The 16,121-nt window shown below is 40.5% G+C and overlaps 1 protein-coding gene across 1 annotated transcript in view; it reads left to right on the top strand.

Moving 5' to 3' along the window:
- dmxl1 (Dmx-like 1) overlaps positions 1-16,121 on the top strand; it is a 114,829-nt gene that overhangs the window by 26,687 nt on the left and 72,021 nt on the right. The window contains 10 exon segments of the mRNA XM_057832549.1: positions 2,380-3,073; positions 3,253-3,374; positions 3,551-3,640; positions 4,006-4,108; positions 4,232-4,351; positions 6,009-6,227; positions 6,999-8,233; positions 13,547-13,805; positions 14,096-14,232; positions 15,306-15,492. Of these exon segments, the coding sequence (XP_057688532.1) occupies positions 2,380-3,073; positions 3,253-3,374; positions 3,551-3,640; positions 4,006-4,108; positions 4,232-4,351; positions 6,009-6,227; positions 6,999-8,233; positions 13,547-13,805; positions 14,096-14,232; positions 15,306-15,492 (3,166 nt within the window).

Raw genomic sequence — 16,121 nt, 5'->3', positions numbered from 1 at the left:
GGGAAATCCATATCAGTAGGTTTAGAGGTGGACACTCATGAGAGACAAATAAGTCCCCTTGAAGAGGCGGGATAGATAGGGACGGTTATGGCTAGAAAATCGTAGCATTGTACTATTTTGCATTGTGGCTGTCTTCCCATGTAATGTTAGCTCGTTTGCCACTCGTACGAGTCTAAAGCCTTGATTGTTAGTCATTTTTGATTTTGCCGTGTATTCCCGTATTTGCACAAACATCCATCGTAGGTTAGTTGAAGACTATACATTGTCTCCATCTGTAAATGATGGTTGTCCGTCTAAATGTGCCTCACAGTTGTCTCAAAACTAGTTCAGTATGGGCAAAGTGACCTGTGATAGGCTCCAGCACCACTGCAACCCTAGTGATGATAAGCAGCACAGATAATGGATGAAATAGTCATTTTTATCTGTATGTATTAGTGCTGTCAAATTCATCACATTAACGAGTGGTAATTAACTTTTTAAATTAATCACATTAAAATATTTGACACATTTAACGCATGCATGGAATGACCCGCTCGTGCATTGCCTCAGATTACAATGACGCATTTTTTTGCACATTGAGAGTTTAGAGGCAGAAAAAGGCAAGTGGACACAGGCATTAATTGGACCGCGCCGTTTATTGGCATAAGCTTCAGCAACTCCTTCACAACAAACATAAGTATCATTTAGTGAAAGCGCAACAAAAATAATAGTCCTATCTCTCAAAAAAAAATAATGTTCACAAAAAAAATAGCAATGCAAAATACACATAAAACTTACTCAGACTTTGGACAAACTATTCAAATATTTTGTTTAGCTCTCGTTTAGCTCAACAAATACACTGGATGGCAATATTTAGTCACAATATACAAACTATCAGAGGTCTCGTACGTTGTGAAGCCAGCACTCAAATGACCTTGATGTACTGGATGGACCAGTAAACAGGGAACTACGGCGTCGGTTGAGGGACAAAACACACTCATTGGCTTGATTTCTAAGTAATTTTAAACTCGCCATTGACACCTTGTGGTGTATTTCAATCACTACCTTACGTAGTTAAAGACACAGTGGAAGAACCCATGTGACGTCACCGCTTGCCCATGTCAACAATGGCGAGCTACTAGTTTATCCTTTAATTGAAAATTTTACAAATTTCATTAAAACGAAAACATTAAAAGGGGTTTAATATAAAATTACTGTATCTTATACTAACATTTATCTTTTAAGAAATACAAGTCTTTCTATCTGTGGATCCCTTTAACAGAAAGAATGTTAATAATGTTAATGCCATCTTGTGGATTTATTGTTGTAATAAACAAATACAGTACTTATGTACAGTATGTTGAATGTATATAGCCGTCTTGTCTTATCTTTCCATTCCAACAATAATTTACATTAAAATATGGTATATTTTAGAGGTGGTTTGAATTGCAGTTAATTACGATTAATTAATTTTTAAGCTGTGATTATTCGATTAAAAATTTTAGTTATTTGACAGCCTTAATACTACTATATATGCAAACAGAACCATATCCTTTCAGCATTTATTACATTATCATTTACCAGTAAGACTTTCAGTTAGGTTTACAGCGATTCCTCGTTTTTACAGTGGTCCCTTGTTTTTTGCGGTTAAAAGGGACTGTGCCGATGAAAATCCGCGAAGTAGCGGCGGAGCTAATTTTCATGAAAAAAAAATTGGGTTGTGTTCAATGTATTTATTCAGATTTAACAGCATTGGAAAGAGATGCGTATAAAACATGTTTTTTTCCCTTTTTTCCCCCCGAAGTACAGTGGGGCAAATAAGTATTTAGTCAACCACTAATTATGCAAGTTCTCCCACTTGAAAATATTAATTATATAAATTTTATTTTATTATATAAATTCTTTAAAATTCAAACAATGTGATTTTCTATTTTTTCCCCACATTCTGTCTCTCATGGTTGAGGTTTACCCATGTTGACAATTACAGGCCTCTCTAATCTTTTCAAGTAGGAGAACTTGCACAATTGGTGGTTAACTAAATACTTATTTTCCCCACTGTACTGTATAATTAAAAAAACAAAACGAAAAAAAAACTTATACTGTATATATATTTTAATAAATGATTTTGAGCACTGCAAATGTAATAAATACGATATTAATTATATATATAAGATAACTGATTTGTACAGGAATACAAGCGTATATCTTAAAATTTTAAATTTTTGTTATTTTTTGTCATTTAAAAAAAACTGCGATAGACTGAGAGCATGAAGTTTAAGGAGCGATACGGTGAGGATCACTGTATCTCATTTTCTATCATGGATAATACTGAGCCCCTCTCTTTGCTAAATCTGAGTTATAAGTTTTACTTGTTAATATTTTCTTTTTTTTTCCTCTCAGGTGTCATTCGTGTCCCGTATACCTGTGGCATTTCCTGCAGGGGATGCCATCTCCCTCAGTCAGAGTGTCGTCATGTATGCTTGCAACAAGAATGTGGATTTGGCCATCCAGCACGGCAGACAACGACCACCTGGGAACACACTGCACCAGACTAAATCTGTGCTTATTAGTTATGGCCGTCAAGGGAAAGCAGCTCCAAGCAGCAGTCTTAGACTGAGCATTTTCACTCCCAATGTGCTTATGATTTCCAAGCATGACGATGGCTCCCTCAACCAATGGGGTGTGAGTTTTGCGGAGGATTCCGCATTTTCCACAGTGTTAAGTGTTTCTCATAAGTCAAGGTATTGCGGTCATCGCTTCCACCTTAATGACCTTGCCTGCCACTCTGTGCTGCCTCTGCTTCTGACCACCTCACACCACAATGCTTTGAGGACCCCCGAGGTGGACAGCATCCTTGCCCCACCAGAAGTCTTCTCTGGTTCCCGCGGCTCACGGCCCAGCCGGTTGTCCCTGGGCGGCGTTTCCCAAGATCCTAATGCAATCTACAGTGAGCTGATTTTGTGGCGGGTCGACCCCGTGGGGCCACTGTCTCTGTCCGGCGGAGTGTCTGAATTGGCTAGGATCAATTCTCTTCATTCATCAGCTTTTGCCAATGTAGCCTGGCTACCCACACTCATCCCCAGCAGCTGTTTAGGTATGGACATTTTGTTTTATTGCATTGATTTGCTTAGGATAACTTTCATTAATTTTGCTGCACCCATTCCTCCTTTTTGGTGCTCATAATTCTCATGTACCTCGGATTTCTGTTTAACATTTAGATACCCACTGTGAACGATAGCATTTTAAAGAAATGTAATCCTCTTCCATCGCCAGGTGCATACTGTAACTCCCCAAGCGCCTGCTTTGTCGCAAGTGACGGCCATTCACTCAGGCTTTATCAGGCGGTTATTGAAGCCAAGAAACTCCTCAGCGAGCTCTCCAATCCTGAGATATCCGTAAGTTTACTACTAGTGTACACCATGATCCACAGGGTGTCGTCAACATTGCTAAGGCAGTTTGAAATGTGCATTCTTACTCATCTCCCTATCAGACTTCACCAGTCAAGCAGTGAGAAAGTATTTGGTTGCAATTTTGAATGCTCACTGCTTCATTTTTGTCCATTCTACTTTAGAAATACGTTGGCGAAGTGTTCAACATTGTCAGTCAGCAATCAACTGCTAAACCAGGGTGTATCATTGAGCTGGATGCTGTTACCGACTTTGTAAGTTACTTATTGTTTTGGGAGAAGTAAGAAAAATGATCAATGTAAGGATCAAATCATGTTTTACAACCAAAAAAAAAAAATTTTTAATTAATTAATGACAAATGTCTCTGTGCAAAGGTCTTTGTGAAAGCATAAACTTGTTGATTCACCAGTCACTTTTGTGGCATGCAACAACCAGTAGTAAACATTGATTCTCTGTGAAAGGTCAACCATGAAGAAAAACAAAAATATTCCCGCATCCCCCAAAGCGCCCTTTTATTTATGTTTGTGTATATAACGTTAACACATCATGTGTCAGTGCGTATCTGCTGCACAGCAGATGGAGCTTGGCATCTAGTGTCAAGTGATTTTGCCCTCTACAGCAGGGAAAGGAGACGCAGCTCCTGCATGTATTTGAGGAGGATCTAATACTTGGCTGCGATAGACCAGACAGCTCACAAGAAATGACGGATTCATCTCCTTCTGGTATATACAGAGTTTTTATATACAATATATATCACAGGGATTTTTTTGTTTGGTAGTTTTAAATGAAAAAACAAGCTTCAAAAATTTATACACCATTTTAATAATCTGTGTTCTTCCTTGCAGCCTATAACAAGCCCACCTTTACTGCAAGTTTTTTTCTTGTGGTTGTTGAATTAACCCCTAGTGGTCGCTCCCTACTACAAATGTGGCATCTTCACCTTGCGGCAAAACCTGTCACCATGGGTATGTACTCTTATCTAGATTCTAAAGGACACCCAGCAAATATGTTTTTTTTTTTTTTTTTTTTTTTTTTTTACAAAGACTGGGAAGTATACATTTTCTTGCAAATTGTACAAAGAAAACAAAAGCAGATTCGGACTTTGCACAAAAGAGTTAAATATAAAAGGAAAACGTGCCGTGTCCAAGGCGGTGCAAATTTACTAAATATATTAATAAATTATCATTAAAATCTATAACTGTTCAAGTATGTTGTTGTTGGTATTTCCATACATAAAGCATATTTCATTTCAATTGCTTTAGTCATTTACTAAACCTGGTTCAGAGCCTAACAATTCCTAACGTCACTCACCGTCAACCTATTCCCAATCTCTCAATGAACAGTTGCAATTTGGTTCCCACCCTCTCCATAGCGCCAAAGCAGCGCTAATCACGATCATCAACGACCCCCTGGCAACTGACTCCAAGCTACTCGGCATTTTCGCATCTCCTTCCTCTGACTGGAGCTTTTGATACAAACACTCACTATTCTCATTTAATGACTCCACAACTTTGGCCTTACTCACATATTCTGTCAATGGTTGAGTTTCTACCACAACAAGTTTCATCAAATGAAATAACTCAAATCTCATCTGTCTTTACCTCTGACTACTTGGCCATTCTCCTGTTCATTACCTGCATTCTAGTACTTCTAAATGTTTTTAGATAATTCATCCTTCATTTTCACTGTAATGAAGATCACACACAGCGCGACCTCTCCACAAAACCCACTGCCAATCATCCTCCTTCCTCTCTGACAGACTGCTTCTGAGAACCCAAGCATTGGTTCTCGTCCAACTTCCTACAGCTCAACAGTAATAAATTTATAGGTAATAAGTGCACTCTTGCCAAAATTGATAGATTTTCCAGTTTCCTTGACAATTCCTTGGTTTTCCCCCTTTGCAAGTCTGGGTGCCATCCTTTAAAGCATACTACTTTCAAACATTTATGAAAACCATCACCCAGTCTGCATAATTTAATTTATGTAGCATGAATCGGCTATGTCAATTCCTCATCGTCAGTAGTGTACTGTTCTTGTTCATAGGCTTGTCACTTCGGATCTTAATACTGCTGTTCTCTCCTTTATGATCCACTCACTTCAAAATCTGCAAATCCTCCGGAGCTCTGCCTATATGTATATTATTCCATACATACATTATTATCACCTCCTCCACCCACCTCATCACTAAAGTCCTGCGAGAACTTCATTAGCTTCCTGACCAATACTTCATGTGATATAAAATATTGATCTGCTCTCTCAAGGCCATCAGAAATCAGACCCCATGTATTTCAGACTTCTTTACATGCAATCTCTATGCCTACTACTCTTTAAGGTCTCTGTCTTCTCTCCTCACTGTATCTTCTGCTTGTCTATCATGGTGGAGAGAGGCTTCAGCCTTTCAGCTCTTTGGACCTCAATAACTCCTAACATTTGAAACACAGACTTATTAAACTATTTCAAGTCCAATCACTAAACAAACCTTTTTTAATCCACGCACGTTTTAACTGTTTGTACGGTGACCTTGAGTTCAGCAGGCACCTTTTAATTCATTAGGGCAAGTGGAAAGTGAGAAAGATAAGATGTAATAAAAGTTTGAATTTAACTTTTTTTTCACTCTAGCAGATGAGACTTTCTCCCCGCGAAACGCCCCCACAGCTGCTTCAACCAGCCGCTCAGAGTTTAACTTTGATGCCTTCAGTTCGCCAATAATTCAGAAGAGTAAACCCTGCACCTCCAATCTGCAGAGTGCGTGTCGGCTTGGTCTTGTCACACAGCGGCTCTACAACCAAGAATTGCCTCTGCCAGTCGGAGTGGAGGCCATCAGCGTTACACCTGCAGCAGGTTAGCAGGAGCAAATTATGAACCCTGGTAAACTCTTTGTGAACTTAAAGAAAAAATACATTTTCAATTTACCATTTAAAACTCTCCATATTTGGATTTTTGTTTGACACAACATCGCACCAAAACCCTGTGTAATTAGGAAAATAGTACCGTACTTTTCGGGCTATAAGGTGCACCTGACTATAAGCCACAGCTGTCCTCGCTGTATTATGGGAGGGCATCAAAAGATATTAAGCTAAAAAACTTTATTCGACAGCTGCATCATAAGACTGTCATAAGACCAAATGAACCACCATGAAGCTTTGAACCAATTCACTATAAATCTTCATTGCTTCAAGAAGCTTCATTTGGCCATCACTGCTCCTTTGGGGAGACAGTCAACCTCTGCTCCCACCTGCTGTCAACCCTGTTTTCGTCCAACATGCCTCCTAGCATGCACTGCATCGCTAAAGATGTAAATAACACTCAAAATTCATGTTCTGTGCGAATTACTTCTATTACGGTTCCAGTTGTTTGAATAAATGCTAGTTATTGTATTTGGTAACACTTTGTTTGACAGTGGCGCTATAAGACAGTCATAAGACCATCATAATTATGACATGACATTGCCATGAGCATTAATGAATGCTTATGACAGATAATGTCACTAACTCCATTTATGTCCAGCTCGGATCTTTTACATTCATTCGAAAGTTTATCCTGGCTTATTACAGAGATTCTTGATTCATGTCAGGCAAGTGCTTTAACTTATTCTCTTGACTCTCCCTCTAGGTCATCTTAGTGCATCGTGTTCCCTGCCAGCTGGCCGTGTGCCTTACCTCCTCGCTACTTCCTGTTCTGATGGAAAGGTGCGTTTCTGGAGGTGTAATGTCACAGCGTCTGAAACGTCTAGTAATGACAAGTCTGTGTATGAGTGGGAAGAGTGGCCTCTCTTCGTAGAAGAGAGGCTTCCCAGTTGCAGTGCTGTGAGTGTGCCAGGTCATCCCGTTCAAGTCAGTTGCTGTCACACTGGACGGATGGCGGTTGCCTACAGGCAGACAACACCTGACACACCTCCTAACTTGACACCTCAGCTAAACACTCAAAGGCTTTTGACTTTCCCTCCCGCCCTGGCTTCTTCACCTTATTTGTACCAGGAGAACATCAACCATCATGTCACGCCAACTGTGACTGTGCAGCACAGTGCAAATGTGTCTTCTTCCCTAGCAAGTGCCAGAGAACAGTTGGTTTACATCGGCATTTTTCAGTGTGAATCTACGGGAGGTTCACAGTGGATTCTAGAGCAGACAATCGTATTGGATAAAACTGATCCAATCAACACGCCATCTCCATGTGGAAACGCGGACTTGTCTTTGCCCAATGAGCTTTGCCTTAGTTCTGCTCATAAGAGCTTAGTTCACTTAGACTGGGTCTCCCAAGAAGATGGGTCACATGTTCTGACTGTTGGAATAGGGACAAAAATTTACATGTATGGTCGTCTGTCTGGCAAACCTCCTGAACTTTGCCTGACATCTGATGGCAGTCGAGACCAAAGCTTTTCGCGCCTGGTTATGCTTCGATCAGTTGACCTAGTCTCTTCTGTTGAAGGCTCGCCGCCCATCCCAGTCTCCCTCTCCTGGGTGCGCGATGGCATCTTGGTAGTAGGTATGGACTGTGAAATGCATGTCTACTCCCAATGGCAGCCCCCACCACTGCTCAAAGCCAATGCTGCCATAGTTCAGGACACAGACATCTGTAGTAGTGTGTCTTCCATCGTCTCAGCGGTAAGACAAAGCCAAGAGGATGGGCCAAATCTTGGGCCTCCCACATCCTTCCTGGCTCCTCCTAAAAAGGCCCTAACAAGGTCAATGATGAGCCTGGCTCAGAAGCTCAGTGGAAAGAGAACAGTCTATGACCTTCCCTTGGAGATGGAGGATTCTGGACTCTTTGAAGCAGCTCATCAGCTCTTTCCTACACTGCCTCAGTACCACCCAGTACAATTGTTGGAGCTCATGGATCTCGGGAAAGTGAGTATATTTTATACTACGCTGACATGTTTTTCTTGCTCATATTTTTTTGTTGCCTTACAAAAAAAATCTTCCTTAGATTTGGCAAACATGCATTTGATGTAAAGGCATAGACTTCATAATAATTGACATGACTCGGGGTGCAGGGTCGATCTGAAGGGGGCCTATTTTCAAAAACTTCAAATTCAAATATTTTCGAAACCAAAGCTGCTACCGACCTAACACCAAAACGGGCACCTACCTTAGCCATATATGAGTCTCCATGAGAAGTAAGGATGCAGCATTACTCGGCTTTAAATTAAACTGTTCGATACGCCCTCTTCGATTCAATTCGCAAAAACATTTGATCCAAATGAAAATTTCCCAAAATGTATTTTCCGAATTTATTTTTGTCATCTCGCTCGCTAAAATGTCCGGCGCAGATTTGCGTTGGAAAAAAACCTGCCGCTAGCAGCTCCCCTCCTCCACTCCTCCCCCAAACTGCCTGAAAGGTGGGAGGTGTGGCGCATGAGGATTATTGCTCGTGAAAAAGACAGAACCCTCAGGAGGCGGCTTGCCGGTGTGCTTCAACGCGTACATATCTGTTATATGGCAGCATTTTGGGTGGGCTTTTATGTTATACCCACTCGTACATTTTTAACAAAGACTGTCTCTACGGATATGTACAACAAAGTCCGCCAATATATTGTTGCCGACTTGGCTGCTACGAACAACCTCGCTTTGACAATAGACCGCTAGACACCCCTGGACGACACTGAGAGCTATCGCACAGTTACATGATGAACAATGAGTGGCAAATTAAGAGCCCTGTACTTCAAACTTGTCCTGTTTATGAAAGTCAATTGTCAAAAGCTGGTGTTGTCCAGTAATGAGCAGACATGACTTCTGTGGCGTTTAACTTTTTTAATGCCCGACAACACTCGCACGCGCCCGCACACTAGATTTCATCAAATAGCAACCTAGATATGCTATGTTAGACCCCCCCACCCCAAATCCCATGCCATTGGCTACATGAGCCCAGAGTGTTCATGGGACGCGTAGTCCATATACTACATCGATGAATTAAAAGTTAAGCAGGCCAAATCAATCCATACCAGTGACTATAAATAATGCTGCAAATATTGTTAATTCAGTACGTAACACAGATGGACTCAGACCACTAATAGGATGTCTTGCTCATGTGGTAAACATAGCTGCTAAGAGAACAGTAGCAATCAACAGTGTGCCCCGCCTCACTTTACAAACAGTAAAGATTGTTCTCAGCAATTTTATAAAAAATTTCTTCAGATCAGTAAGAAGTAAGCGCATAAATATTATGCACTATAATGCATGTTTATATGATGGCATTGTTATTTTTGTTTGTTAGCAAAAAAAAAAAAAATTTTTTTTTTTTTTGTTGTTTCAGAGCATTAAATGTATTGAATCAAATCGAATATCGTGTCCCTCATATCAAAATCGTACCGAACCGTGACTTAACTGTATCAATGCATTTATAATGAGCAGCAGCAAAAAAAAAATCAGTCGTTCCCTTAAAAAAAATTCAGATTATTTTTTATATAAGTATAACAATACTTAAAATGGCTATAAAATTCTAAGATTTTACACTAGATGCACAAAAATCACAGAAGTACCGTGCTACTATGTTAGCGAATGAGGCTAGCGGCCGCCTGGCGTAAAAGGAGCTTTTCAGGCGAAAATTCTTGAGAATAAATGCTTAAATCCCTGAATTCTTCATAGATATGGACGTAAAAGTTTTTGCCCAAAATAGCAACTTAACTTTTTTTTTTTTTTTTTTGCTGCAAGTTTTCAACAGCTAATAAATCACTTAATTTTTACATCAGAAACTTAATAATTGAGGAAAACATGCCTAATCAATTATAGATAACATAAAATAGATTAATACATTCTATATACAATCACAACTTATTATAGAATAGAATAGACCTTTATTATCATTATACAGTTGTACAGTGAAATTGTGGAGCATCTCTCTTTACAGTACAGGATAAGATAAGTTCAAATCTCAAAAGTGACTTGCAAGTATAAAGTATGAACTCTAAATAAGCATTAATATAAAATGCGTATAATTCAGGCAATGCAAATAATCGATGTGGTGTTACCAGGATGTGAGCCTCATCTTTCAGCAATCACCTAGCCTCTTTCTATGCCTTGCGTTTTCTGGTCAGCTTCCTCAACTTGTACAAGTCCCTGTTCCTTGCCGTCTCCTTTCTGCCCTCCCCGACTCTGCTCCTTTTCCTGCCGGTCGGCCACTGCAAGGCCTTGTTCTTCCTCGCTTCTGAAGTCACATCCTTGGAGAAGTTTGCACCAAAACAGTTGAAGAGGGACCGCCAAGAATTCAAGCAGGTGCTCCTGGAGGGACCGCCCGGCCCGTCTCAAGGTCTCCCTTGTCCTCTGGAATATTTCCAGGATGTCGGCCGTGTCCCTGTGCTCCTCCTTGCCCGTGGTCATGGCAAGGAGCCACAGGCCAGCAACCGTGTTGGTGTTGACAACCGCCATGATGAGCCTGACGCTCTGCTCACCTTCTGGGTCAACTTTGAGCCGGCCTTGTCAGACTTGTAGTTCTCCCATCTGGCCAGCACCTTCAGGCTCGAGAATCGGGCCATCTTCATCCTCTCAAGCGCCAAAAAAACAAGTTTGTTTTAGAAGGATAGGTGTTCATCTTTTTTATAAAGTGAATAATGCTGGCCACTTAGTTCAGCCCCAGGACACCTGGGCAGCACCATACAGCCATTGTTGTGAAAACTGCTATAGATGTTCTTCCAAAGGTGCACAGGGTCAAAGTAGATTAAGATCTGCTTGTTGCCATCGGCGTAGGGGTTGGTGTAGGACCAGGTGCCCTCGGGGAACTCAAGGCTGGCGTAGTAGCCAGCATTGTTGGCGCGGCCGTCAAAGCTGGCTGAATGGAAACACAAAGAGCTTTTTGCATTGAAAATGCTTGTGAATAAATGCTTAAATCCCTGTATTTATATATATACATACACATATATATATACACACACATATACATATAAAGGGTGTAATAGTACATGTATTTGTATTGAACCGTTTCGGTTCGGGGTGCTCGGTTCAGAACGGAAGCGTACCGAATGAGTTTCTGACGTAACGTAGCCCTTACTTTTCGAGGCCGTGAGTCGATTGGGTTACAGTTTCTTTGTGTTGATTATATTTACTCCGTCCTCTCTACTAAAATGAGGACCAACACGGTAGGACAGTATAACCCAGAAACGTCAACGGCGCGACAACGTGGCCGCCGCGAGAACGCAGTGAAACGCGGGCGTTAAAGTCAATCAGCCAATGCACACCAGTCGCAGTGCGGCCGCATGTTAGACGCGTCCCAGAAGCGGCTCAACGCGACACACGAGAAAAGAACGGCAGAGTTTATTATTTGACGCGAGACGTGGCCCTCCTGCGTCAATACTACTAGCTAGGTTCGGGGAGACCGGAAGTCACTCGTGTAAAAATACGGTGGATCCGGTCGATTTTCAAACTAATATGCAATAGTAACCCACTTTTTGAGTCCATCAGATCTCATGAGTGGTAGATCGGGGCACAGTTGACTTGTCTTTGTTGATTTACTGCTGTCTTCTCTGCTATAATAATAACCAACACGGCCCCGTGTTCAATACAAAACCCTCTTACCTACCACAACAAAACAAGTAGGAACTAATATTTACATAGGAACTAAAGTTATACAACATAAAATATACAATATAAATAAATACTACATCACATTTGTAAAATATAAACACATCAAATACATAATAGCCTATTTAATAAAATAAATTGAAATGAGCTAAAACACCTTTAATTAAATAATAAGAATAAAACACAGATCCTGCTTACACAATTAAATTTATTAATTTCTGTGTGGTGCTTTAACTTGAGAAGATCCACCAGTAAAGCTTTTGAAAACCGTTCATAAGGGAAAAAAATGATTCATTGAGGCATTTCATTTGTAAAATACATGTTAAAATCTTTGTCATTGGGATTGCTTTTCTCTTTAGCACGGGACTTTTTTTCTTCTTTCTTTCAGAAACAAAGCTGACCAATACGCGGGGTCTGAAAGGCAAATTGTTGTTGGATTATTATCTTTAAATACCCGCTACTTTTTGAGCAGAATTCTAGCTTTGTATAGGCTAATGTTCCTATTGTTGAAAGCACAAAAGTGTGTAATAAACGAATAGCAGATTTATATTTTGCATTTTGTCAGTTACGAAAATTAGCCCCCGCCATGTGTAAACAAAGAGCTTTGTCTGTTAAAAATTCTGTGAATAAATGCTTAAATCCCTGAATTCTTTATAGATATGGACGTAAAAGAGTCTCGATTCTTGGTTAAAAGCAACAAAAAAAACGGGCAGTTTGTATTTACTTTACGTAAATTTGTCAAAGAATGATGCTGGTCCGTTAGCTCTTTGTTGTGATAAGGGGGCTGCCACAATGGCTTTTTCTGTTGAAAATTCTCGTGAATAAGTGCTTAAATCACTGAATTCTTTATAGATATGTACATAAAACAGTCTCGATTCTTGGTTAAAAGCAAAAAACGGGCAGTTGGCAGTTATCTTCCGTAAATATTGCAAGGTATAATGCCAATGCCGGAGCGGGTAATTTCTCCCATTGATTTTTTCGTAACGTTTCAAAATACATGCATGGTCCGAAAAATATAATAATTACCTTGCATCCTCCAACAAATCACTCCTGAGACAATCCTTCTTGTTAGTATGCGGTCCAGCATTGGTACTTTTTAAATGCAAATACGGCTTTGTGCTCGCTGCATGTGTGAGAGTTTTTACTGCCACCGACTTCTAATAAATGAAGCGGAGTGTTGAAACAGCCCCGAATGGGAAGGCAGGGTACAGTGAATTGAAAAGCTGTCATGTTAAATATTATAAAGTCTATGGCAAAGGTTTAATCATACAATAATAGTTCTGATATATATAAAACCTTTTCTCTGCGTATGTTTCACTTAAAACGACAGACAAGGTTTTGATAAAGTGCAGGCAAGCAAAAAGAATCTTGAAAAAAAAATTTTTTTTCAATGTCGCTGCCAGCCTCACAGTAAAAATGGATTGCATGTCTACCGCCGTCAGTGGCAACCAAAGAGTTAAGTAAAATTGCGAAAAGGTTTATTTTCCTGTAGATCCCCTCCACTACCTGATGATCTCTGTGATTAATGCGCTGCGGCACAGTGAAAACCAAAGAAATGTTTTAGGACAATACAGTTTCTATCCATGTATTGTATATGTGTTGTTTGAATGTGAAAAGGAATCTTAAAAGTTTTTGTGTCCACCTAAGGTTCACCGTGCCAAAGCTATCCTCTCCCACCTGGTGAAATGCATCGCTGGGGAAATAGTGGCTCTTAAAGACAATGCTGCTAACCCAGAGAAACGTGTGCGCTCTCGAACGATCAGTGCGGGAGGAAGCACTGCCAGAGAAAGGAAGATGTTTGGCAAAGATGAGAATTCAACGCCGGACTACACAGAAATAAGCTCCATTCCTCCTCTTCCCCTCTATGCTCTCCTTGCAGCTGATGAGGACACGCCTCCAAAACCTGGTCAGTATTCACAATGTGGCATGTATTGTATTTCAACCAAACCAATTTTAAAAGAAAATGCAGCTGTTTTCGTTTGGCATGTAACATGGTGTGAAAATGCAGTAATTTATTCTCCTTTTTGCTTTCCGCTTTTGTTTTGGGACTAGAGTATTATAATAGTAGAACGTATGTTAAAGTTTTTCTCTAAGTGATACTGTTATTGAATTAATCTGTTTCCCCGATTTAGCTGAAGGGGATTTTGACTAAATGTCTTGCATAATTGGGTTAATTTCAATACTGTTTTGTCATAGAAAAAGTAGGTAGTGTGAGTGGTGACAGCGGCCATGGATCCAGTCACACGGATGCTTACGATGAGTTATTTCACACACCAAGCATTGCGGACTTGGATCCTATGGCTCAAGATGAGCAAGAAGAACCTGGGAACAAGGTAGACATCTGATAAGGAAAATGTCCAGAACAGTGGTTCTTCACCTTAAGTTTCTCATGTGCATAAACCGAATGCGTTGGAATTAGATCCCCCCCCCCCCCCCCCCCCCCCCCAAATTCAAGACCAATATACTTAAGATGGCAAGCTATATCCTCATGAATTCCTGTTCAAAAATATTCTTTCAGACAGCAGGTTTTTAAACAGGTCAAAATTTGTTGTTTAATATTTTTATCTTTATGCCTGAAGCATTACCAGAAAAGGCCAAGACTGGCCCAATGTGCATTTCTTTGAATTTTTCAAATTTGGAGGAGTAAATCTTTATTGCTCAATATTAAGCCTGTTAAGTCGCATTAACCTTGACCATGTAGTGTATATCGTGTTTACATCTCATATGATATCAAATTTAATGAAACACTCTGTATTTTCGTAGTGCACAAAACGATCAACAAAATCTGTACACAAAATTAATACACTACCAAAAAAAAATCTTCACACAAAAAAATACAACAGTGTGAAACAAAAAAAAGTACTCCAAATAATTTGGCATTTCACATATTTTGCGTTTCACATTGGAAAAAGACATGAAACTCGATTCATTTAAACTGTTCCTGTTTTTGTGTCTTGTCGACATTCTCATTCTATTGTTGTTTTATTGCATCACATACAATTTTCAATGGCATAAAATGTGACTGAAATGTTTTTGTATGTCAGCGCAGTCTATGCCGCTCATAGATGTGTTCTCCTTCCTCATACCAAGTGAGAGTCAACCTTCCACTAAGCAAACCAGTTTCTCCTCCTATGAGATACAGGCCTAGCATTTGAAAGAAATGGAATAAAGCCATTAAATTGGGGGCAAATCAGTCCAAAAACTGGTCTACAACACCACTTTGCACAGATTCAGTCAGCGTACGAAAATATGGTTGTGCGTGTGTTAACACAGAAGACACACAGTTCGCCTTAGATTCACTCACAGAACCCCTGAGGTTTGATCAAACATAGGTTAAGAACCACTGGTCTAGAAATTATGATGTTGTTACATTTTGATTGACACTTGTCTTTTATGCTTCCATTAGGTAATTGACTTGTCCCAGTACAGCCCCACATACTTTGGTCCAGAGCATGCGCAAGTTCTTTCCAGTCATCTCCTCCACTCCAGTTTACCAGGCTTAACTCGCATGGAGCAGATGTCACTCATGGCACTCGCTGACACCATTGCGACCACCAGTACAGAGTTGAAAGACAGCCAGGACCAGAGCAAAGGTACTGCAATGGAGGATGGCGAGACAATGGATCCAGTCGATAGCTTTGTTGTGAACAAGTAATCCATTCTATAATGTCCTGTGTAAGCCTGTCGCAATATGCAATAATTTCATTTATCGCAGGATAAATAAAAAAGAAGGCGGTAATTTTCCCGCTACGATTTATCGCCTCGCGTGCACGTGCGTGTGCGGCAGACATGCTGTTAAAAGTTCGGATTCCCTGTTACCATCTGCGCAAAATGCATCTTCGTTCCAGGTCCAGCAGAAAATAGCGGCGGAGCCAATCGTTCCCATTATATCCTGTTGTTCAACGTATACCGGCCGCATCAGTGCTCCGGATTGACTGCGGACAGTCTCCGGCGTGCCGGTGTTGTTGACGTGTGGTCGCGCCCGTCAGGGGTGACATTTCACGCGGGGCGGCTATTTTTCGGCACAACACCGGATATTTGAGTGGCAAATTAAGAGCGCTGTGCTTCAAACTCGTCTTGTTTATGAAAGTCGATTGTCATGTGCTGGTGTTGTGCAGTAATGAGCAGACGTAACTTCTGTGGCGTTTGCTAACTTTTTTAATGCGCACACACACGAGATATCATGAAATGGCAAACTAGATGTGCTACGTCCCATGCTATT

Source organism: Corythoichthys intestinalis, chromosome 3 (genome assembly GCF_030265065.1).
Source record: "Corythoichthys intestinalis isolate RoL2023-P3 chromosome 3, ASM3026506v1, whole genome shotgun sequence".
NCBI classification, from domain to species: Eukaryota; Metazoa; Chordata; class Actinopteri; order Syngnathiformes; family Syngnathidae; genus Corythoichthys; species Corythoichthys intestinalis.
This window is presented reverse-complemented; position numbering and strand designations above follow the sequence as displayed.